Source organism: Hemitrygon akajei, chromosome 1 (assembly GCF_048418815.1).
Source record: "Hemitrygon akajei chromosome 1, sHemAka1.3, whole genome shotgun sequence".
NCBI classification, from domain to species: domain Eukaryota; kingdom Metazoa; phylum Chordata; class Chondrichthyes; order Myliobatiformes; family Dasyatidae; genus Hemitrygon; species Hemitrygon akajei.
The window spans coordinates 51,242,838-51,269,704 of record NC_133124.1 but is presented as its reverse complement, the minus strand read 5'-3'; the positions used below and the strand labels follow the sequence as shown (position 1 = coordinate 51,269,704).

The 26,867-nt window shown below is 39.3% G+C and overlaps 1 protein-coding gene across 4 annotated transcripts in view; it reads right to left on the bottom strand.

Moving 5' to 3' along the window:
* The window catches only part of LOC140726545 (nucleolar protein 4-like), a 315,088-nt gene that overhangs the window by 32,135 nt on the left and 256,086 nt on the right, over nucleotides 1-26,867 (bottom strand). For 2 of the 4 annotated variants that reach the window (XM_073043081.1, XM_073043090.1), the window contains exons 7-8: nucleotides 17,646-17,825; nucleotides 454-645 (exon numbers count right to left, since the gene is read on the bottom strand). In XM_073043081.1, the coding sequence (XP_072899182.1) occupies nucleotides 454-645; nucleotides 17,646-17,825 (372 nt within the window). The remainder of the gene's footprint in view (nucleotides 1-453; nucleotides 646-17,645; nucleotides 17,826-26,867) is intronic. The other 2 variants (XM_073043100.1, XM_073043108.1) reach the window with 1 other exon arrangement.

The window sequence follows — 26,867 nt, the reverse complement described above, 5'->3', positions numbered from 1 at the left end:
CCATCAGATATTTGATTCATAGTACTGTTAAATTATGTACATGAAATTAGTTACCTGTGATTTATTAAGCAGACTGAGGAGAAAGAATAGTCATACATACTATAAATGATCTTGTGTTCAGTATGTCAAAAGATAAATATGGAGCAAAGTTTGTAGTTAAGTACATTAGAAACAGAATACTGTTCATAATATTTTATGTGGAACTTCAATTATCATCCTTTGAACTAATAACATTCATATAAAATGTTCTTCCAGACACCAGTGAGGTAAAGTAAATATGGTTTAGATGAAAGGGAAAGGTCTCTGAACTTATGTTATCAAAAATAATATTAAAAAAATCATCAGAATGGTTGGGAGTGGGAGGGATAGGGATTAAAAAAATCTTGTGATGAGTTTATGCACAGGAACTGGATGCAGACTGGGAATGGGTTGTATTTGGACAGTACAACTCACCGTCTCAAAACCATTCTTTTTCATCCGCCTGCAGGACTTGAGGTAAGTACGTATACGCTTCCGGGCACGCTCCTGATATTCAGGGAATTGCCGGCTGCATGATTCAATTATTGCCTGGATCTTTTCTTTAGGCTGCTTAGAAATGGGGACCATTCGGTCCAAGTTTTCATCTACAAACAGCCTCACAAACATCTGTTGGTAAGAGGAAGACAGAGGAAAGAATGCATTGGACGACTGCTCTACTTGGTTCTTTGCTGAATGGACACCATAGGATAAATTCAATGATACTGCACAACCAGTAGGCAACCCCACATGATGAAAGACTGGTATGGAGAGGGTGCTACTCTAGCACTGAACTTCCAATTAGTATTTTTGTCTTTCGAAGCTTCTCACTGGGGTGCGAGCTCAATGAATACATGTTTAAATCTGCAACTGTCCTCAGGCAGAATGACTTTAACATAGAAGGATTTTAAAAAATCATCAAATACAATCCAGTTAGTTGAAATAAGGGATTATTCTTAAGGAGCTCACAATTTTGTGTACTATAAAAGAAAAATATCAGGCTGCCCAACAACACAAAGAATTTTGAATTTCATAAATATATGTCACATCTTTAAAAAGTGTATAATCTGGTCATTAATCACACTCTATAATATTGTAATCATTTAACAAAATCATCACCTGCACTCCCCTAGCCCATGCAACCACACTGCCATCCCCTATGCAACTTAATTCTGGAGACTATTGTTCAATAACTAATCAGAATATTTTGGCTGCAACCAATGTAATCAATGGCGACTAATTAATGATATTACTCAGCATTTGCTGCTTTACCCCCTGCAATTCTACTAAAGCTCTATCTTATTTCAAGCATAAATTTATAAACAAAAAGGTGTTAAGTATATGTACAAACATAAGATATTCCAGTTTAATACCAACGATATTCTACATCATAATACATTAACACATTTTTGAAATTTGACACAATTCACATTTCTGTACAACTAAAGTTGCCAGTAAAGTTTTGTATGACAAATAAGTTTCATTTTAGATATAACTGGAATTGAAATATCTTTCAATCTGTCCATTGCATGCACAGTTATTTGATAATGCTTTTTGTTCATGAAGGTAATGTTGAAACATTAGTTTAAAAGGAATTACTATTGACTACCACATTTAAATAAAGAAAATCTTGGTCATTATATTGTGAATTCATATTTCAATATTTCTCCTTCTACTGAATGCACATTCAGTGCCACACAGGAGATTCAAGAAGCATCTCACAGGGAGAATCACCTGTGCCAGAGTTTAAAAATCCAGATTTTTGCTCCTGAGCAGCAGCTTGTAATTACAGCGAATCTTGAAGCAATTTCCCTTGGAGGTGATCACCTCATAACATCTGTATCAACAGGAAGAGGGAATTGGTCACATCTGGCAAACAGGAGAACTAGGCCATGATGTAGGAGACCCTGTGTACATATCCTCTCCAAAGGTTTTCTCATTCTAATGTACCAGGGTCAAAAATATCACTGAGAAGCCACAGAAGGTGAGGGAACTGATGGTGGGGAAGTTGGGAGGGTGAGTGAATCAGAGGTTGTGGTCAATATTGGTAACAATGATATAAGTATGGAAGCACTGTTGCCAGATTATACAGGCAGCTAAAGACACAATCTCAAAGATGGGACACTCAGAATGTACTTGGGTAACAAGCACTGGTGAGTGCAGAAATAAAGGAAAATGCAAATGAGTGTGTGACAGATGTAGGAGAAAGGGCATTAAGCTCTTGGGGAGATGGACTAATTTTGAGGGAGGTAGCATCCCTCAAAAAAGCTAGATCTCAACAGGACCAGGACTTGTAACAGAAAGTTTTGGAAAGAAGTAAGACAAAATTGGGAAGACTGGTTCCTCCTTTGAGTTTGGAAGGCAGTATAATGAATTTAAAAGGCAGTGAGATTAAAAGCTGGGGGGGGGGGGGGGGGAAGTAATAGATAAAAAATTTAGATGTGCTTTAATGCAAAATATTTAGGAAGTAAAAGTGATGAATTGAAAAGACATAAATTGTTGTTATCTTCAAAATAATGCTCAAAAATGGCTAGGGAAGATGGCTTCAAGTTATAGGGTTTTTGGATGATATGGAGGAAGGGAAAATAAAAAGATGTACAGGATTGATTAAAAAAAAACAAGTATGGGAGAGGTAAAATGGCAAAAAGATTAACAAATGACCCCATCTGAGCTTCAGCTATGGGACAAAAGGTAATTATATTGCTGAGAGATTATTTGCCCTTAACAATCAGAAGAAGAAAGGAGATGAATGTTTGAAGATGGCAGGACTGCTGACCGAATGGTTAGTGAAAATACGAGGACACGTGTAAAGAGGTCTATATTTGTAAAACACTAGGTAGGCCACAACTTCAGTAATATAGCTAATGCTGATCACCACTTAATACAGAAGTTTGATAATCCTACAGAGTGTGTAGAAAAGATTTAGCAGAAAGGCTCCAAGGATGAGAAACTTCAGCTATAAGACTAGATTGAAGGAAGTGGAGTATTTCTCCTTGTAACAAAGGAGGCTGACAGGATATTGGATAGAAGTAAGACTTAGGGTAAAATAACGAAATAGTGGTAGAAGAAAACTTCAAGCACCCCAGCCACTTCTGGCATAGTAACAGAGAAAACATATAGAATTGAAGGATTATTGAATGGAATTATTTAAATCAATAGCAAGCTCAGCAAAAGTGTAAATGTGACTAGATGAGCGCTTAGGGAATAAACCTGGGCAAAGATGAAGGTATCTATCAATGGATGCAATCTGATGCAGTCATGATGCTTCAAATTTAGCAGAGAAAAAGGCAGACTGTGTAGACAATTAAAAAGAAATAAATTGATTGCAATTGAAGCAACCATGAAGAAAGCAACTAGTGGTTGCACCTTGTTTGGAGCTTGAATTAATTTGATATGTCACCAAAGACTATTGCAAATTTCTATAGGTGTACTGCGGAGATCATCCTGACTGGTTGCATCACAGCCTGGCACGGAGGTTCCAACGTACAGAATCACAAGAGTCTGCAGAGAGTTGTAGATCCACCAAACTCTATCACAAGCACAACAGCCCCACCATTGAGAACATTTTCAAGAGGTGTTGACTCAAAAAGACAGCATCCATTATTAAGGACCCATGCCATCAGGGACATGCCTTCATCGCATTCCTACCATCATGGAGGAGTCACAGGAAACTGAAGACCCACACTCAATGATTCAAAAACAGCTTCTTCCCCTCTGCCAACAGATCTCTGAATAGTCCATGAGCCCACGAACTGTCTCATTATTCCATTCTTTGCACTGTATTGCTGCCATAAAACAACAAATTTCATGACATTTCAGACAGTGATGATAATTCTGATTCAGTTTTACCAGGCTGAGGTACAATTTAAGAAGGCTCGTTACAGCTTGATTAAGTTAAATCACTATACTTTGAGAACAATGATATGAAGCTTCAGACTAAATAGCTTCATGGTAAAACAAAAATGTGGTCTTCCAAATCTAGATTCCCATAAACGTCAATATAAATACCAAGACAGATAAGCATAATGGAAAGGGGAATGGGTGACAAATACAGAGAGAAAACACAGGAGAAAGCTCAGAAAAATAAGGAAGCTAACAGATGAAATTAAGATTTTAAAAATGAGCAGGCAATAAATAATGACATGAAACATGTGAAATGCTTTACTAATACGATGGGGTAGTCTATTGATGACCAAAACAATAGCTTGTGTTCTGAAGAAGAACACAATTAAATGTGTGTGGATAAGTGTGTGCCTTCAGGAACATAGCAGACATACTGGATAATTTCAGATGGTCCAAGATTTTCAAGAAATAAGGAAAGGGAAGATAGAGTATGAAAGTAAATTGGCACAAAATATAAAAATAAATAGCAAAAGTTTTTATAAATGTATAAACATAGAAAACATACAGCACAATACAGGCCCTTCGGCCCACAAAGTTGTGCTGAACATGTCCCTAACTTAGAAATGACTAGGCTCCATGTACCTATCCAAAAGTCTCTTAAAAGACCCTATCGTATCCACCTCCACCACCGTTGCTGGCAGCCCATTCCACGCACTCACCACTCTGAGTGTAAAAACTTACCCTTGACATCTCCTCTGTACCTACTCCCCAGCACCTTAAACCTGTGTCCTCTTGTGGCAACCATTTCAGCCCTGGGAAAAAGCCTCTTATCATCTTGTACACCTCTATCAGATCACCTCTCATCCTCCTTCGCTCCAAGGAGAAAAGGCCAAGTTCACTCAATCTATTCTCATAAGACATGCTCCCCAATCCAGGCAACATCCTTGTAAATCTCCTCTGCACCCTTTCTATGTCTTCCACACCCTTCCCGTAGTGAGGCAACCAGAAATGAGCACAGTACTCCAAGTGGGGTCTGACCAGGATTCTATGTAGCTGCAACATTACCTCTTGGCTCCTAAATTCAATTCCACGATTGGTGAATTAAGATGATTATAAAGACTCCATGCATCCATATCTTATTTATAAGTCTCTTGTGCGGCTCCTTATCAAACACCTTCTGGAAATCCAAGTATACGACATCTACCTGTTCCCCTCTATCCACTGCACTCATTATATCCACAAAGAACCCCAGTAGGTTTGCCAAACAGGACCTGCCCTGTCTGAATCCATGCTGCATCTGTCTAATGGAACTATTCCTTTCTAAATGTTTCATTATTTCTTCCTTAATGATGGCTTCAAGCATTTTCCCGACTACAGATGTTAAGCTAACTGGCGTATAGTTGCCTGTCTTTTGCCTACATCCTTTTTTTAAAAATGGCGTGACATTTGCTGTCTTCCAATCTGCCGGGACCTGCCCAGAGTCTAGAGAATTTTGATAAATGATTACCAACACGTCTGCTATAACCTCCACCAATTCCCTCAGCACCCTGGGATACATCACATCAGGACCAGGGGCTTACCTACCTTTAGGCCCTCTAGTTTGCTCATCCCTATCTCTTTATAAAGCAGAAGAGGGTGGCTAAAGTCAACATAGGTCCTTTGGAAGATGAGAAGGGTAAATTGATATTGGGTGATAAGGAAATAGCTGAGGCATTTAACGACTATTTTGTGTTGGTCTTCATGGTGGAGGACACATCTAATATGCCGTAGAACGATGTTATGGATAAAATGGGTGGTACCTCGATAAAATCACCATCATTGTGGTTAAGAAGGCATACGGTACATTGGCCTTCATCAACCGTGGGAATCAGTTTAAGAGCCAAGAGGTAGTGATGCAGCTTTATAGGACCCACTTGGAGTACTTTGCCCACATTCGGTTGCCTCAATACAGGAAGGATGTGGAAACCATAGAAAGGGTGCAGAGGAGATTTACATGGATGTTGCCTGGATTGGGGAGCATGCTTTATGAGAATAGATTGAGTGAACTTGGCCTTTTTCTCCTTGGAGCAATGGAGGATGAGAGGGGACCTGACAGAAGACAATGAGGGCAATGATCATGTGGATAGTCAGAGGCTTTTTCCCAGGGCTCAAATGACTAGCACGAGAGGGCACAGTTTTAAGATGCTTGGAAGTAGGAAGTAGGTAAGTTTTTTTACGCAGAGAGTGGTGAGTCTGTGGAATGGGCTGTTGGCGATGGTGGTGGAGGTGGAAACGAGAGGGTCTTTTAAGAGTCTCCTGGATAGGTACATGGAGCTTAGAAAAATAGAGGGCTATGGGTAACCCTAGGTAGTTCTAAGGTAAGTAGAAGTTTGGCACAGCTTTGAGGGCTGAAGGGCCTGTATTATGCTGTAGGTTTTCTATGTTTCTATGAAGTAGAGAGTCTGTAGAGGGATACAGATAGGTTAAGTGAGTGGGCCAAGGTCTGGCAGATGGAATACAACATTGGTAAATACAAGATCATCCACTTTGGAAGGAATAATAGAAGAGTAGATTTTTATTTAGATGGTGAAAGATTGCAGCATGCTGTTGTGCAGAGGGACTTGGGAGTGCTTGTGCATGAATCACAAAAAGTTGGCTTGTAGGTGCAACAGGTTATTAAGAAGGCAAACAGAATGTTGGCCTTCATTGCTAGAGGGATTGAATTCAAGAGCAGGGAGGTTATGCTGCAACTATACAGGGTACTGGTGAGGCTGCACCTGGAGTACTGTGTGCAGTTCTGGTCTTCATATTTGAGGAAAGATATACTGGCTTTGGAGCCAGTGCCAAGGAGGTTCACCAGGTTGATTCCAGGGATGAAGGGGTTAACCTATGAGGAGAGATTGCCTGGGACTATACTCTCTGGAATTCAGAAGAATGAGAAGGGATCTTATAGAAACATACAAAATTGTGAAAGGGATAGAAGTAGGAAAGTTGTTTCTATTGGGAGGTGAGACTAGAACTAGGGGACATCGCCTCAAGATTCAGGGGAGAAGATTTAGGAAGGAGATGAGGAGATACTGTTTTTCTCCAGAGAGTGGTGAATCTGTGGAATTCTCTGCCCAGGGAAGCAGTTGAGGCTTCCTCACTAAATATATTTAAGAAACAGTTAGATCGGTTTTTACATAAGTAAGGGATTTAAGGGTTATGGGGAAAAGGCAGGTAGATGAAGCTGAGTTTACGGACAGATCAGCCATGATCTTATTGAATGGTGGGGCAGGCGCGAAAGGCTGGATGACCTACTCCTGCTCCTATTTCTTACGTTCTTATGTAATGAGGAGGCATGAGGAGCAAGATAGATCAACTGGTTGACTGCAGACATAGCAACAATCTTGCACTCAATGTCAGTATGGCCAAAGATGATTGTGGACTTCAAGAAATGTAAGTCAAGGGAAGACACACTAGTCTTCACTGAGGGATCAGCAGTGGAAAGAGTGAGCAATTTCAAGTTCCTGGGTGTCAATATCTCTGAGGATCTATTCTGGGCCTAATACAATGACGCAATTACAAAGAAGGCACGACTGTAGCTATATTTCATTCAGAGTTTGGAGAGAATTGGTATGTCATTTGCAAATTTCTACAGATGTACGGTGGTGAGCATTCTAACTGGTTACATCACCATCTGGTCTGGATGGGCCATTGCACAAGATCAGAAAAAGCTGCAGAAAGTTGTAAACTCAGCCAGCTCGATTAGGGGTACAATCTCCCAGCAACCAGGAAACCTTCAAAAGGCTGCCCCATCATGCAGGACATGCCGTATTCTCATTGCTACCATCAAGGAGGAGGCAGGGGAGCATAATGACAGACTCAGTGTTTCAGGAACAGCTTCTTCCCCTCTACCATCAGACTTCCGAATGGACAATGAACCCATGAGCACTTCCTCAGTACTTTCCCCCTCTCTTTTTACACTACTTTTAAAATTTATTTTTATATATACTATTTATTGTAATTTATCATTTATATTACTATGTGTTTCAATGTACTGCTGCTGCAAAACAACAAATTTCACAACATATGCTGGTAGTATTAAACCTGATTGATTCATTGAGCTTCTCTGCACAATGGAGAATGATGAAACGGACATTGAGATTAATCGGGAAGGTTAATTAAATTATAAATGGAGAGAGAGAAAGAGGGAAAGAACCAATTAAAGGTGCGTACATATTTAAGTAGATAAATTGCCAAGGGTTGATAAAATACCTAGCAAATCAGATTATAGAGAGAAAAAAAAACTTAGAATATTACAGATGGATAACCTTACAGCAGAAAAGAGCAGAGAAAGCAATTCACTTGCACTCCTCATCAACAAAGAAACCAAATGCCAATTAGACAACAGCTTGGGAAAGAACTCCTGTTTGATCAAAAGAGGCAACCCTAAGACTCTATTGTCATTCATCACATTATTCCTCTGTCCCATCTCCACTTTGACCTATCTGTTCGTGACCTCCTGTACAACAAGATCCAACCAAGTACATTGGAGTCTCTGAGTCTCGATATCAAATCAACAATCACAGGTAATTTACTTTTCTGTCTATGATGGAGCTGGCCAGTTCTGCTCCAAGGTTATCCAACTTGTTTCTTCTCCGTCACAGATACCACTTTTTCCCTTGAAGTTCCAGTTCAAAACAGCACTGACCTGCATTTCACAGCTTTAGAAGACCCTTTCCTCATTAGTTTATTAACTACATGGCTCCATAAACACCAGAATTACCTCAGTAACCATGGCCTCACCCTATGAGAGGTATTACCTATGAGGTATTATCCATCCCGCTCTTATCACACAGTAAGGCTAAGATTAACTTGTTTTCCCATTTTCCCATTTGTCAGGGGCCTTAGACCTAAAACATTAACTCTGATTTTCTTTCCATAGATGCTGCCTGACCTGCTGAAAGCACGGCCATGCCTCCACTTCCTTCAACTTCAGTAGGTATGTGGTGGATAGTACACTGACTGTTTGTATCACAGCCCGGGAATCACCAATGCCCTTGAACAGAAAATCCCACAAAAAGTAGTGTATATGGCCAGTTCATCACGTGCCACCAACAAGCACATTTATACAGTGTTGTTGTAGGAAAGCACAATCCATCATCAGTGAACCCCATCACTCCTGCCATCAGGAAGAAGGTACAACAGCCTCAAGACTCATGCTACCAGGTTCAGGAACAGTTATTACCCCTCAACCATCAGAGTCTTGAACCAGACAGGACAACTTCACTTGCTCCATCACTGAATAGTTCCCACAACCTATGGACTCACTTTCAAGGACTCTGCATCTCATGTTCTCCATATTTATTGCTTATATATTTATTATTATTATTTCTTTCTTTTTGTATTGACAATTTATTGTCTTTTGCACACTGGCTGCATGCCCAGTTGGTGCGATCTTTCATTGATTCTATTATGGTTATTGGATTTATTGAGTATGTCCACAAGAAAATGAAACTCAGGGCTGTGTATATGGTGATTGAGCTTTGAATCTTTCTAATATTTTCAGTTTTATTTATGAAAATGTGCAGGTTCACTTCCTAGCCATGGATGTCCATAGGCATGGTATTAGAGGATGCTAGTACTCCGAAAGGGAAAAATGTGTACACTGAACAAAGGCAAGTCAGAGAGCCTAATGCTAGTGATGGGAAAATTAGCAAACATTGTTCTGAAGGACAGCATAAATAAGTATTGAGAGGCACAAGTTATTCAAAGAGAATCACCGTGACCTTGTAAGAGAATGGTTGCAACTGATAACACTAACTGAAGCAAGGAAGAATAAGGTAGAGCATTTGCCTTTTCACCAGGTAAATTGATCGTGAAAGTAAAAGCCAAATTAAAGTAGAAAGCTGATTTTAAAAAATGACCAAGTATGATAAAGCAAACAAAAGAAAATCTGCAGATCCTGGAAATCCAGGCAACACATATAAAATGATGGACGAACGCAGCAGGCAAGGCAGCATTAATGGGAGGAACTTGAGGGCTGCAGTGGAGTTTTCAGGACTACAATTATGAAATCTACTCAAGATGGCAAACTTAATAGTCATTGACAGTGAGGAGGGCAAAGAGAGGAAAGGAATACATGATAAATAGAAGGATACTAAAAAAACTTACAGGAGCTAAAGAGTTTCATGGTATATGTCTCCTGAACATCACAGACAGCCAAGTTAAGAAGGCATGAGAATATAAGGAGCCAAGCCATGGCAGATAGAGTAGAAACATTCAGAAACTCTATAGAAAACATTAGGTTACAGCTAATGTACACTACAGTTTGGTAGAGATTTAAGTTTTAAGGATTATAAACTATTTAAAATAGATCAAGGTTAATTGATTGAAGGAAAGAGGATCCTCAAGAACAGAGGAGATCTGGAACTCAATATTTTTAACAGGAATCTGTAAGATGCTTGTTGAATCATAAACTACAAAAGCTACTGACTGAGAGCTGGGAAGTACTGTAGGTGTACTACAAGAACTCAATTTTTAGCTTGTATTAGCAAGATAGATTGAATAGCCTCCTTTTGTGGTGCAATCTAAGGTTTTCTGAATTAAAGTATTTTATAATCCTAATTCATTGAGTGCAAGCAAATTTATCAGTTAAATGATATATCCAATAATTAAAATAAATCAAATACCCATCAATGATTCTGTTCTGAATAAAACATATTTAAAACCAATATAAATGTAAAGAAACCTATTTATTAGTATATGTTTTACAAGTGTCACTATAATATTTATAAATAGGAATGTTATTAATTCTTGGTCACTGGAATTCATGATTTTAGAAGGAATATCTAACAAAATGACATTTTGGGCAAAGTAATCTTCCCGAATAATAAATCAACCTCTGTTTTTAATCACAGTGAAGTTTTATTTTGCTCTTAAAAGTGTGAGCAAATATTTAACAAAATCAGAGTGAAAAAATCAGGTGTGCCTTTGAAAGATGATCCAATTTGGCAGGTAACTTAGGTGATTCGATAAGGCTGATATTAAAGCCTTGGTTTCTCATTTCTATGGTCTAAAGCCATAGGTCTAGTCTCAATGTACAGTACATTAATGCATATATTATATTATCCCTGGTCCCTCAACACCAGCTCCATAGCAAAGAAAGCCCAGCAGCGTCTCTACTTTCTGTGAAGGATGAGGAAAGTCCATCTCTCACCCCCCATCTCTCACCCCCCATCCTCATCACATTCTACAGGGGTTGTATTGAGAGCATCCTGAGCAGCTGCATCACTGCCTGGTTCAGAAATTGCACCATCTCGGATCGCAAGACCCTGAGCGGATAGTGAGGTCAGCTGAGAGGATCATCGGGGTCTCTTTTCCTGCCATCACGGACATTTACACTACACACTGCATCTGCAAAGGAAACAGCATTATGAAGGACCCCATGCACCCCTCATACAATCTCTTCTCCCTCCTGCCATCTGGGAAAAGGCTCCAAAGCATTCGGGCTCTCACGGCCAGACGATGTAACAGTTTCTTTCCCCAAGCTATCAGACTCCTCAATACCCGAAGCCTGGACTGACACCTTGCCCTATTGTCCTGTTTATTATTTATTGTAATACCTGCACTGTTTTTGTGCACTTTATGTAGTCCAGTGTAGGTCTGTAGTCTAGTGTAGCTTTCTCTGTGTTGTTGTTTTTTGTGTAGTTCAGTCTAGTTTTTGTACTGTGTCATGTAACACCATGGTCCTGAAAAACGTTGTCTCATCTTTACTATGTACTGTACCAGCAGTTATGGTCGAAATGACAATAAAAGTGACTTGATTTGACTTGATATTAAATGTGCTACTGAATATGAGCTACATTAAAATAGTATATCAACATGAAATGATCTGTAAACACAAAAGGTTGTAGCAATGAGTGATATGTAATGTGTCACACATGGCAATGCAGTCAAATGGGGATGCTTCATTTTGAGGGAAGTTGTACATTTGACAAACACACACAAAATGCTGGAGCAACTCAGCAAATTAGACATCTATGCTGGGGAATGCACAATCAATGTTTTGGGCAGTGACCCTTCATTGGGACTAGAAAGGAAGGGTAAAAGCCATTCTTGCTTCTGTCCCCTTCCTTTCCAGTCTCGATGAAGGATCTCAGCCGAAAATGTTAACAGTTTTTAATCCCTCCATAGACACTGCCTGCCCTGCTGCGTTGATCAGATGTACAACTTCCCCCAAAATGCAGTGTCCTCATTTGATGGCATTTACATGTGTGTCACATTATGTATCATACATATATTGCTAACGTGCAAGAAGAATGAAGTTAAGCATAAAGATTGTTAACAACTTGCATTTATATAATGTTTTTAATGTCATAGTATAACTGAAGATTCTCCACACGCTTGCAATCAACTACATTTGTCATAAGGCTGAGGAAGTTGAATTGCAAGAGATGAACTAAACTTGGTCAAGGAAGTAATTTATAAAATAGGAAGGAACATTAAACAGGCATGGTTTTGGGGAGTCAGGCAACAGTTAAAATTCGGAATACCAGAACTGGGGTATTCCAGAAATCTGGCAAGATTAAATGGCTGCAAATGATTCCAAAAATATTTAAGGACACAGGGAGAACTTGAAAATATAAGAATTTCAATACTAAGGGTTTTCAGAAGAAGAGCATATGCTTCTCACCAAGCTCTAAAGGAATTGTGAATTAATGATATACTGGAGTCAGACAACGTTGGAATAGTTATGTATGAAAGTAACAACACTGGGATAATTATGTATAAAAGTAACAAAGGCATGAATGAGTTCAGCAACAGCAGCTGGCTACAAGAGTTTGGCAAAGTTACAGAAAACAAACTCTTAAATTACCATTTTTCTCCCAAACCATCAAGACAGATGGGTGTAAATGATATCTTTATAATGGATCCCAGTGTTCTCATATAATAATCCACGTAAGACTTAGTACTTTACACTGCAGCTAACATAACATTTGAAACCAAAATACTAAGGATACTAAAAGATGGAAATTTATCAACTTAAAACTTGGGATTTTTTTCTGCCTCTGAAGATGTACCCGAACTGCAAAATATTTGCAGTATTACATTAACCTTTTGTCTGATTGCCGTCTTATCAGAAAATTTTCAGTCAAATGGGAATTAAGATGAAGAAAGCTGATAGAACTAATTCCACCCACCAGAAGTACACATTATCACGATCCAGACCGTGATACACTTCTGGCAAGTAAAGGTACATAGATAAGAGAGGGATAGATTGAACTGAGCAAATAACAGGTAAAATAAAATATACTAACATTCAGGTAACTGGTATTGAACCAGTAGCAATCATGAGCTAGAGTTCATAGTGGTCTTATTAATAACAAAACCCAACATGATACAAGCATGCTTTTTTTCTGAGGGCAACAAAGCATAGAAGTGTCCTATGAACCAATTTTCCTTTGTCTATCCTGCTTGTTATTTCTTCAAAGAATTCCAACAGATTAGTCGGGCAAGATTTTCCCCTGAGGTAACCATGCTGATTATCACCAATTTTATCATGAGCCTCCAAGTACCATGAGACCTCATCCTTAATAATTGACTCCAACATCTTCTCAACCACTAAAGTCAGGCTAACTGGCCTATAGTTTCCTTTCTTCTGCCTCTCCCCCTTCTTGAAGAGAGGAGTGACATTTGCAATTTTTTTCCCATTCTTCTAAAACCATTGCAGAATCCAGTGATTCTTGAAAGATCATTACTAATGCCTCCACAATCTCTTCAGCCATCTCTTTTAGAACTCTAATTGGAATGGGAGTGTTAATTAAATCAATACTCAGTTTGTGAGCATAGCCATTATTATAAAGTGTGACCAGAAAGATTTTTTAAGAAGCATCCCAGTCTACTATCCTTCATTCTGTAAAAGAATTCTGTTCTATTACTCTCTGTTTTCTGTAATTTTGATTATTTTTGATCAGTTCTGCTCAGGCCTCAATTTTGCTAATCCTCCTAGCCAACATTTATGGGACTCTATCACCTTCCTCCTGAAAATCTACCCGATGACAGAGATTATAACGATCTCTTTTACCTCTGTTACCTTTTCAATGAATAAAGACCTTGGCAATATCTTCTTCCTTGGGAAAAGCTATTGCTTATCTGCAGCTCAATGTATAGGACATAGAACAGTACAATACTAGACGGGCTGTTCAGTCAACTGGTGCTAATCTTGATGCCAATTTTATATTAAATGTCTTCTGTATATCATTCATACCCTTCCATTCTCTTCATATTCATGTGTCTATCTAGAAGCCTCTTAGACTCCACCAAACTGCCTGCCACCACTACTACCCTTTCTCCCTCATGTCACTTTTATACATCTTCCTTCAAAATTTAAGAACATGCCCTCTGGAGTTTTAATATTTCTACCCATAGAAAAAAATTCTGACTGTCTTTGTCCTCTTTCAGGTATCACCTCATCCTACAATGCTCTAGGGAGAAAATCCTTAGTTGGCCTGACCTTTCCTTTTGCTCAAACACTCTAATCCAGGCAGCATCTTAGTAAACATTTTCTGCACTGTTTTCAGTCTCCAAGTCCTTTCTGTAATGGGGCGACTAGAATTGACTGTAGTTTTGTATAACTGCAAAAAGTTATCTGTACTATTTTATTCAAAACCCCCATCAATGAAGGCAAACGTTCCATATGCCATCTTTAACATGCTATCCACAACTGTAGCCACTTTCAGTGAACTATAGATTTGAGCCCCAAAATTCCTCCGTACCTCAATTCTATTAAGGGGCCTACCATTAACTATATATTTTCTTCTTCCTTTTGACCTCCCAAAGTGCAACACCTCACACTTGTTTAGATTAGCTCCACCTGCCATTTCTCTGCCCATATCTGTAACTGATTTATATCACATTGTATCTTTTGATACTCTTTTATACATTCAATAACTCCATCAATCTTGGCATCATCCATAAACATGCTAATCTACCAATCTACATTTCCATCCAAATTACTGGTATATTTCACAAACAATAGAGGTCCCAACACCAATCTTTGTGGTCATGGACCTCTGGCCAGAATAACAGACTTCCATCCCTACGCTCTGTGTTGGTAAATATTCTGACTAAGTCCTGCAGATCTGCACATGCATCTTGGTTCCTAACCTCACTACTTACTACAAACTTGCCATTAACATGTAACATAATGACATGGGGATTTCCTTTTGTCTTAACTATTCTGTTTTCATATTCTCTCTTTGCTGATCTTAGTTTCATTTTCACACATCTTACCATTTTTGAGCCATTATTGTTTATTACCTTTTTGTTCCTGTAGCTTAACACATTTATTCATCACACTTTGTAAACTTGTTTTTGTCTATCTTCGTCTGCTAATACTGTGTATTTCATATTCTAGAGTTTTCTAACATTAATGCAATTTATTTTCCTTTCTTAGTTTGTTCTGGTGTCTATCACCATATCGAGGTATGTTGGTGCGGGTTTAGGGAACCATCATTCACTTGGAAGTGCTATTAGTCTGAAAATAATGGGTTAGTAAGGGCAGAGGACCATTTCATATGGATGAGTACTTACAGGCAATAGTCCATAGGACTTTTGGCCAATAAGTAATAAATATTTAATCTAATTAGTTCATTTTTGGCCCCACGTAGATAAAATGACCAAACTCTCTCCTTCAGTACCTTAAATTTCTCTGTTTTTTTTAAAATATTGTATTAATTCTAGATCTGATCTCTAATCTGCTGCTTCATAAAAATGTCACAAAAAACAGCCTAATGACTAACAACAACACACACAAAATGCTGGAGGAACACAGCAGGCCAGGCAGCATCTATAGGGAGAAGCGCTGTCGACGTTTCCGGCCGAGACCCTTCGTCAGGACGAAGGGCGATAGCGCTTCTCCCTATAGATGCTGCCTGGCCTGCTGTGTTCCACCAGCATTTTGTGTGTGTTGTTGTTTGAATTTCCAGCATCTGCAGATTTCCTCGTGTTTGCCTAATGACTAAAGTTACTTTTCACGCTTCCTTAACTATTGAGTTACTTGCTTCTAATAGATATAATTTTCCTATCCAATTTCATCCAGCCCCCACTAATGAGCAAATTATTTAAGTCTTCAGTGATTCCATTAAATCATTTTCTTCTATGACTGACAAACCCATTACACAAAGATTCCCCATTGAATGCAATATTTTGTATATCTACCAAGTCATGTTCCTGTAATGGCCCTTCACACCATTCCTGCATCCCCACCTTCTGCAAACTGATGGTGAGAAAAAGAGGAGTAGAGAAGATTCATTGAGATATAAGCAGAAGTAAGAGACAGAGCAATGGGAAAGAATATGAATGATGGCAATAAGCAAGATGAAATTAGTTGAAAAGGGCAGTAGAGGAAGAAAACTTTGATTTTAGGAGTAGAGTTTAAATTTGATCAGAGGGTTGAGAAGCAGAGAGGACGCCCTGAGATATTCTTTTTTTTTTGCAGGAATTTGTATTTCTATTCATGATTTATTAGAAAATCATAAATATGTTGCCTTGGAATTGCAATCCATAGATTTTAATGAAAGGAAATTGCAGATAGTTCTCCCATTGTGTAATGCAATGAACAAGATTTCAGCAAATTTTAATGAGGTAGTATAATATCACTTCTTATAATGTGATAAACAATAGCAATAAAATTTCAAGTACTTGCATACCGTTATTCACAAAATAACAATTAAAAGTTATAGTGTAAATTGTCCAGTAATCATTCCAAATTCAAGAGTTTGAGATTGTGTTTGAAGCTGCTACAAGTTCACTTGTTTAGAATCTACTTGTGTTTCACATCACAATTTATAATTTTGTCCAGTTCGGCTGCCTTAACCATCGGTAATATGCTACATTTCCTGTTCTTTTTTTTTGTCTTCTATTGAACAGGCAAATAGACACCTAAATAAAATTTCAACATGTTTCAGATAGCACTGAACAATGATATAATTAAATCACTTCTGACATTACAGAAGAATGTTAGTACTATTATGATTTTGTATCATGAATATGTTTGATCACAACCTTTATATTAAAGATGTGATTACAAAAAAAAACACAAAACAAAATGTGGAAATTAGAATCCTGGGTTATAAACATTGTATCACTGAAATCTAAAGCAAAGAAATTACATTCTTTGTGTATACAGTGTTTGTTAGCCCATAATTAGAAATACTTTTTGATTTTATGTGAATATCTTCATTAAAAAGGTACTAATGCTACAAAAGTGAATTCACTAACATTATACCAGGAACAAGAACTTAATAAGTTACAAAACAATGCTTTCAAATAAATAGAAGAAATTAACTGTAAAACTCTCTACAAGGTTGCTAATGCTAAAAATTTTTGAAAGGATAAATGGTCAAAGATCATTTCCACTAGTTAATTATTAATCAATAATAGGGTGTAAATACTTAAAGTTATTGGTAGAACAACAGTGAATGTTAAAGAATTACTTTCAGAGAAAGGATTATTAGAAAATGGGATGCTGTACCACAAAAAACTATTGAGGCAGTATACATCACAAAAGGAAGTGTTCAGCGAGGAATTTTACTAATATATGAGGAAATATGATTTGAATAATTTTAGTATTTATTCATATGCCGTGAATAAAGTGGCCTCCTTCTGTTCCGTAATTCCTATAACTCCACTGAAAGAGAAAAAAATACTACTGGGATATAACAAATGGCATATACCTTAAGAAAAATATTATATATTTATTTTCACTATTGTATATATGTACCCAGTACTGAGATATACAGGAAAACCTTGATGTTACTTACATTAAAAGCTTTTAGGCGTTCAGATTCTGCTCCATCTGATTCAATAATCTTCTCAACATCATCATGGTCATCTTGGTCATCATCATCTTCAATAATTCTACTCACAGTCAGATCTTCAGGGCCACCTCCTACACTTTCATTTCTAAGTGAATCATAACTGGAATAGCTGTGTGCAGGTGACTGTATTGGGAAAAAAAGAGACATAAAACAGAATTAGCCTATATAATTAAATGCTTGACTAAAAAAAGTAAAAAATACCTTGATGGCTAAACAAAAATAAACATAATCTTTTAGCTACATAACAGAATCAAGCTGGAACGCTATTTTAAATACACAAAGTCAATCTGTTTAATTAAAAAATGTCAGAACAGATAAACTTTTTATATAACCTTATATATAAAATATATCATTTTACATTGAACAGGAATACCCCAACTAGGGATCCAAAATTTGGTCATCAGAACCACAAAATTCAGCATTTAAATGATTGTCTACTTGGAATTTTAAGTAGAATCTCTCTGTTGTTAAATAGAAATACTCAAAACTAGGATACCAATATTTTTATAGTGTCATAGAGTTATAGTACTACAGCATAGAAACATGTCCTTCAACTCTTCTAGTCCATGCTGAACTATTATCCTGCCCAGTCCCATTCACCTGTACCTGCATCATAACCGTCCATATCCCTCCTATCAAAGACTCAAGATTTAAAGCACATTTATTATCAAAGAATGTCTAAGTAATACACCTTGAAATTTCTTTGCTTACAGGCAGCCACAAAGCAAGAAATCCGAATAACCTAATTAGAAAAAAACTGCGTGGGGAAAGAGAGAGAGAGAGAAAGAAACAGAAGCCATGCAAACAACAGAAACAAGCCAACAGCATTCTGAACCAGACTGAGTTCCAGGTCCACTCCCGGAGCAGCTGCGGTAGGCTCAAGCCTCAGTCCCAGGTTACCACAGCAGTGGGGCAAAACTGCAGAGCAGCCAAATCAATTCACAGCCCCTGCGCTACGGAGAAAGGAATGGACAGTCGTGGGAGAGTGAGCGAAATCAACCTAACCCTTGCCTCTTTTCCGGACACTCGGATTTCCAAACTATCAGTGCCAAGCGCTGGGTAGTGCCTCACTCTAGGAGCCAGGCCCTGGCACCAGGATACACACGGGCTGTCCATCCTGAAGCTGTGTTCAAGCTCCCTGGATCGGATCGGCGCTTGGAGTGATCCAACCTCGTGGACAGGCATTGAAGCCCTCCCACACAGACGCCCCTCGAAATCACTCACTCCATCTCTGGCAGCGATACAAACTCTATTTGCTACTCCGGCTTAAACACATAGCGTCACAGCTCATCCCCCAAATCAGCCATGCCTCCGCCTGCCTCCTCGCTATCTGCAGTGATAGTTCACCACAATTTGCTTCAGAAAAGATGTTATAAGTAATGTTTTTAGTTGAATCTCTTTGCTGTTGCATGACTTTGATAGTGCCATCTTTAAACCATCATGTGCTTATCTAAATCTCTCTTGTTCCAATCAAACCTCATCCACCATGTCCACTGGCATTTCGTTCCACACTCTCATCATCCACTGAGTAAAGAAGTTCACCCTCAGATTCCCCTTAAATATTTAATCTTTCTCCCTTAACCTCCAGTCTCACCCAACCTCAGTGGAGAATGTTATCTTGCATTAAACCCTATCCATACCTCTATCAAATCTCCTCTCGTTCTCCTACACGCCAGGGTTTCAAGTCCTAACCTACTCAATCTTTCCCTACAACATATTTGTTAATCTTCTCTGTACTCTTTTAATCTTGGTGATGCCTTTCCTGTAGATAGCTGACCAGAACTGCACACAATACTCCAAATCTGGTCTTGTACTACTTCAAGATAACATCATAACTTCTGTACTCTGATCTATGAAGCTAAATGTGCCAACAGCTCTCCTTAAGACTCTCCCTACCTGTAACAACACTTTTAAAGAATTTATGGATCTGTATTCCCAGATTATTTTGTTCTACTGAACTCCTCAGTGCCCTGCCTTTCACTGTACATGTCCTACACTGGTTTGTCCTCCCAAAAATGCAGCAACTGTATTAAATTCCATCTGCCATTTCTTCCAGATCTCACTACAAGCTTTGATAGCCTTTCTTGCTGTCCACTACACTCCAATTCTGGTATAATCTACAAATTTGCAGATCCAGTTTACCACATTATCATCAAGATCATTAATATAAGTGACCAACAATGGACCCAGAGTTCTATCCCATCTAGTTCTTTTATACTATGGGGGTCCTAGTCAATATGGGGTAAGTTGAAATCACCTATCACAATCTTATTTTTCTCTGCTATCTTTATACAAATGTGCTCCTCCAATTATGCCAACTTGAGGAAGGTCTGTAATCTAATTCCATTAATCTGGTCATCCTTTTCATATTCCTCACTTCCACACATACAGCCTCAGTAGACAAACTTTGAAGTCTTTGCAGATCAGAGCACTACTATGACATTTTCCCTGACTAGTAAAGCCACTCGCTCCACTTTAATACCTTGCCCTCAATCATGTCTAAAATAATGGAACCCTGGAACACTGAGCTGCCAGTCCTGCCCCTCCCACAACCAAGTCTCAATAATGGCTGCAATATAATAATTCCATGTGCTGATCCATAATCGAAGCACATCTGCTTTACCTACAATATAATTGCATTGAAATTAACACAGCTCATAACAGTTTTCCCACCATGGTCAACCTTTTGATTCCCGTCTTTGTATGTAAGCTTAACAAGTACATTTCTCCCAACCACTTCACTAGCTATCCTGGCACTCTGCAACTCTAGTCTAAAACTCCTGGAGTAGTACTGGCTAACCTTCTCGCAACGATATTGGCCCCCTCCAGTTCAGATGCAAATTGTCCCACTTGTACCAATCCCACCTTCCCTGGAAGACAGTCAAATGATCCAAAAACTTGAAGCCCTCTCTCTCCTTAGCCACAGGTTAAAATGCATTATCTTTCTATACTAGCCTTACTAGAATGTGGCATGGGTAGCAATCGCAAGATTACTATCCTGGCAGTCCTGTCCTTTAAGTTAGCATCTAACATCTCCAGCACTCTACAGGACCTCATCACCTTCCCTGTACTGACACTGATGTAGACCACAACCTCTGGCTGCTCAACTTCCTTCTTGAGGATGCTATGAACTTAATCCACTATATCCCTGACCCTGATACCTCAGAGGCAATGTATCACCCAGGTAACTTATTCTTGCCCATAGAACCTTCTTTCTGCTTTCCCAACCAACTCCCCTATCACTGCTGCTTGGCTCTTCTCCCTCCTTGCCTTCTGAATCACAGAGCTAAACCCTGTGCCAGAGAACTAAGTGTTATGGCTTTCCTTTGCTAGATTATTCTTGCAATAGTAACCAAAACAATATACTTGTTATCGAGGGAAACAGCCACAGGGGTACCACTCTGGCTGCTTATCCCCTTTCCCTCCCCTGACAGTCACCCAGTTATCTGTGTCCTGAACCACAGGTGTAATTAGCTCTCTGCATCTCCTGCCAATCAATCTCTCCATCTCCTGAATTATCTGAAGGCCATCCAGCTCCAGCTCCGGTTCCCGAACAAGGTCTGTAAGAAGCTGCAGGTATAATCATCAGAGATATTGAAGATGTCCCTGTCTTCCCACATCCTGCAAGAGGAACACCTTCCAAGCTGTCACTCAATTGCTCTAACTGTGCAATAAGAAAGAAAGAAACAAAATTACCAGAAACTTATCTTAGCCTCCACCTCTTCTCACCAAAATCTCTTGAGCTAAACCTTCAACTCTCTACTCTAACCCCGGGCAACTCCAACAATGGCTGCCTTACTTAAACCTAACTTCTTTTTAATGGCCCTTGCTAAGTGTCTAACCACCTAAAGCTCTACAAATCTCAAGCTCTACAAAATATCCAACAAACTACACTCACTTTCTAAATCTGGTGCATTGGATTTAGCAACTTTAAATATCAGTAATTTCATGAATCAGCCTGCTCTTAATCATTTGTCAGTGTTGAAAGAAGTTATGAAATAACTATCAAAAGGCATTGACTCATTACTAAACTGTTCATTAATGCTTGGTTTGAATTTTGCTGAGGTCAATCGGCTTCAGTCCTCAATATAACTTGAGCCAAGTTTAGAAAACTGAGCAGAATTCCATAATGTTTGTGAGAGGAGCTGCCTTTGATAGCAACTTGATACCAGGAAGATCTAATAAGACAGAAGTCAATGTGGATCAGGTAAAACTCTCCAACAAATGGAATCATGATCAATGCACAAAGGAAGATGGTGATCACTTTCATCCTGGGACATCACTGGTAGCTTCAAGGCCGACCATCTTGAGCTGCTTCAACAATGGCCTTCCCTTATTTTTAAATTAAAGTCCATTGTTGCATTTGCAACTCCTCAGATGCTGCAGATGAATATATCTTAGAAATTTGGCTGAGAATTTGTAAGTCTAATTTGTACTGCATAGTCCATCAAAACTATGCAACTGATTCCCTTTGGAATTCAATAATAAAAGCATCACTGTTGACTAGAAATTTAACTGAACCACTCAACACAATTACCATGACTGCAATAGCAGATCACAGCCTGCCATTCTGTGATGTCTGGTTCACCTCCTGACTTTCCCAAAGCCTGTCCACTATCTACAAGGTATTGGCAAGGAGCATGATAATATACTCTACACCTACATGAAAGGCGACAGCGTGAATAACACTCAAAATGCTCAATTGTTCACAGCAAAATAATCTCCCACAGTAATCATTCACTATCTCTTATTAAGGATACATAAAACTGCAGTGTAATATTTACAAGATGCACTTTAGTGCTTTTTGAAGAATTCTTAAACAGCATCACCGAAACCTGAGATCTTTATCATTTAATAGGATTAATGAACAAGATGCATAGTAACACTGTTTCCTCTATATTATCCAATAGTCCAGACAGACTATCATCTCAATTAAGGAAAGTAGTTTTAAATAAATATATCAACTTAAGATGTGAAAGGGTTTCAGTAAGAAGAGGTACTTGAGAGAAAGCAACCAATCAATATTTCTGAGCTGCAGTAGAAATCTTGCTCCCAGAAATCAACAGTGAACAAAGGATGTACTGTATTCACTGTTGTGGCTGGAAGGAAGCAATTGGAATTGGTACCTACATCAGTCCAAGAATAAGCCTTTCCATGTACCATTATGATAATAACTTCAGTACCCAGGCATGGTTTGGTTTCACTGGCAGTTCTATGTGTAATCTACTAGCATATCTCAGTGTAAATGCCAATAAATTTCAGAATTCTGAATGTTGCATCAACGATATCGTGAAGTAGGAAGGTGAACAGCCAGAGGTTGTGATATGTATTGGTAACTACGACGTAGGTAGGAAAAGGGAGGAGGTCCTGAAAACAGACTACAGGGAGTTAAGAAGGAAATTGAGAAGCAGGACATCAAAGGTAGTAATCTCAGGATTACTGCCTGTGCCATGTGATAGTGAGTATAGTAATAGAGTGAGGTGGAGGATGAATGTGTGGCTGAAGGATTTGTGCAGGAGCAGGGATTCAGATTTCTGGCTTATTGGGACCTCTTTTGGGGCAAGTGCGACCTGTACAAAAAGGACGGATTGCACTTGAATCCGAGGCGGACCAATATCCTGGCAGGGAGGTTTGCCAAGGCTATTGGGGAGAGTTTAAACTAGAATTGCTGGGGGTGGGAACTGAACTGAAGAGACAGAGGAAGGGAGTGTTGGCTCACAAACAGACAAAATTTGGAGAAAGTGTGAGAGGGAGCATAGGCAGGTGATAGGGAAGGGATTCGCTCAGATTAAAGATGAAATGAGTATTTTAATGCAAGAAACATCATGACAAAGTGAATGAGCTTAGAGCATGGATCAGCACCTGGAGCTATGATGTTAAGGCCATTGTAGAGACTTGGATGGCTCAAGGGCAGGAATGATTACTTAGAGTGCCAGGCTTTAGATGTTTCAGAAAGGACAGGGAAGGAGGCAAAAGAGGTGGGGGCATGGCACTGCTGATCAGAGGTAGTGTCACAGCTGCAAAAAAGGAAGAAGTCATGGAGGGATTGTCTACTGAGTCTCTGTCGGTAGAAGTTAGAAACAGGAAGGGGTCAATAACTCTACTGGGTGTTTTTTTATAGACCACCCAATAGTAACAGGGACATCGAGGAGCAGATAGGGAAACAGGTTCTGGAAAAGAGCAATAATAACAAGGATGTTGTGGTGGGAGATTTTAATTTCCCAAATATTGATTGGCATCTCCTGAGAGCAAAAGGTTTAAATGGGGTGCAGTTTGTTAGGTGTGTTCAGGAAGGTTTCCTGACACAACATGTAGAAAAGCCTACAAGAGAAGAGGCTGTACTTGATCTGGTATTGGGAAATAAACCTGGTCAGGTGTCAGGTTTCTCAGTGGGAGAGCATTTTGGAGATAGTGATCACAATTCTATCTCCTTTACCATAGCATTGGAGAGGGGTACAAACAGACAAATTAGGAAAACATTTAATTAGATTAAGGGGAAATATGTAGCTATCAGGCAGGAACTTGGAAGCATAAATTGGAAACAGATGTTCTCAGGGAAATGTACGGGAGAAATGTAGAAAATGTTCAGGGGATATTTGCGTGGCGTCCTGCATAGGTGCATTCCAATGAGACAGGGAAGGAATAGTTGAGTAATGGAACTGTGGTGTACAAAGGCTGTTAAAAATCTAGTCAAGAAGAAAAGAATAGCTTACAAAAGGTTCAAAAAACTAGGTAACGATAGAGATCAAGAAGATGATGAGGCTAGCAGGAAGGAGCTTAAGCATGAAATTAGGAGAGCCAGAAGGAGCCATGAAAGAGCCTTGGCAAGCAGGATTAAGGAAAACCCCAAGGCATTCTACAAGTGTGTGAAGAGCAAGAGGATAAGACGTGAGAGAATAGGACCAATCAGGAGTGACAATGGAAAAGTGTGCATGGAACTGGAGGAGATAACAGAGGTACTTAATGAATACTTTGCTTCAGTATTCACTACGGAAAAAGATCTTGGCAATTATAGGGATGACATACAACAGTTTGAAAAGCTTGAGCATATAGACATCAAGAAAGAGGATGTGTTGAAGCTTTTGGAAAGTCTCCAGGACCAGATGAGATGTACCCCAGGCTACTGTGAGAAGCGACTGAGGAGATTCCGAGCCTCTGGCAATGATCGTAGCATCATCAATGGGGACGGGAGAGGTTCTGCAAGATTGGAGGGTTGCAGATGTTGTTCCATTATTCAAGCAAGGGAGTAGAGATAGCCCAGGAAGTATTATTTCAGTGGTTGGAAAATTGATGGAAAAGATCCTAAGAGGCATGGATTTCAACAAGGCATTTGATAAGGTACCCCATGCAAGGGTTATTCAGAAAGAAAAGAAACATGGGGTCCAAGGGGATCTTGCTTTGTGGATCCAGAATTGGCTTGTCCACAGAAGGCAAAGAGTGGTTGCAGATGGGTCATATTCTGTATGGAGGTTGGTGACCAGTGATGTTACTCCGGGATCTGTTCTGGGACCCCTTTGTGATTTTTATAAATGACCTGGATGAGGAAGTGGAGGGGTGGGTTAGTACTTTTTCTGATGACACAAAGGTGTTGTGGATTGTGAGGAGGGCTGACAGAGGTTACAGTGGGCCATCGAAAGGATGCAAAACTGGGCTGAGAGGGGACAGATGGAGTTCAACGCAGATAAGTGTGAGGTGGTTCATTTTGGTAGGTCAAATATGATGGCAGAATATAGTATTAATGGTAAGACTCCTGGCAGAGTGGAAGATCAGAGGGATCTTGGGATCCGAGTCCATAGGAAACTCAAAGCTGCTCCGCAGGTTGACTCTGTGGTTAAGAAGGCATACAGTGCATTGGCCTTCATCAACCGTGGGATTGAGTTTAAGAGCAGAGAGGTAATGTTACAGCTATATAGGACCCTGGTCTTGGAGTACTGTGCTCAGTTCTGGTCGCCTCACTACAGGAAGGATGTGGAAACTATAGAAAGGGTGCAGAGGAAATTTATAAGGATGGTGCCTTGATTGGGGAGCATGCCTTATGAGAACAGGTTGAGAGAACTTGGCCTTTTCTCTTTGAAGTGGCGGAGGATGAGAGGGGACCTGATAGAGATGTATAAGATGATGAGAGACATTGGTTGTGTGGATTGTTAGAGGCTTTTTCCCAGGGCTGAAATGGCTTACATGAGAGAGCACTGTTTTAAGGTGCTTGGAAGTAGGTACAGAGGAGATGTCAGGGTTATGTTTTTTTAATGCAGAGAGTGGTGAGTGCGTAGAATGGGCTGCCGGCAACGGTGGTGGAGGCAGATATGACAGGGTCTTTTAAGAGACTCCTGGATAGGTGGAGCTTAGAAAAATACAGGGCTATGGGTAATCCTAGGTAATTTCTAAAGTAAATGCATGTGGGCCGAAGGACCTGTATTATGCTGTAGGTTTTCTATGTTTATATGATTCCCACTGATACAGAATTCCTGAACTTACCAACTGAGCTTAACCTGCGATATCCTGGCTCCACTTCTCAGCTGAACATTCCATGCAGTCAATGATAGAACAGGAGTTTACACATAATCCCTGGCATTTACATTGGGGAATTTGCTCTCAGGTCCTGTGCCAGGATAGACCCATTATCTTAAATGACGACTGCAGGGCTATAGGGTAGTCAGGGAAGATTAGAATAAATTAAATTATTTATAATTATTTGTCTTTTTATGTGATTATGTATCATATTTAATTTTATTTTTATTGTATCTTTCATGTTTTTAAATGGTTTAGAATGTCAGAGCTATACAGAAACACTGAAAACTTTTACAGCTAATCTGAGAGTAACAGTTTATCAGGTTTTGGGGACTTAAAAAGAAACGTCATGAGCAAAGCTGGTCCAATCAGCTCAAATGCGTCAGTTATGTCACAGGGGATCCTGCTGCTACTCAAAGCCTCATTGCTCGAGGGTAGCCATCACCAGAAAGACTTGCAAATCAGGATCTGGGGAAGTTGGGGAAATGGGAAGCATGATTAGTTAATACAGAGAAAAGGCATCACTAAGGAAAATCTGGGCTAATCAATTCTGACAGATTACAGCTACACAATCTGCAAATTGCTACAGTAAAGCTAATTAAGGCAATACATTCTTTTGACAGCAACAACATTAAAAAAATATTGTTTAAAGAAGTT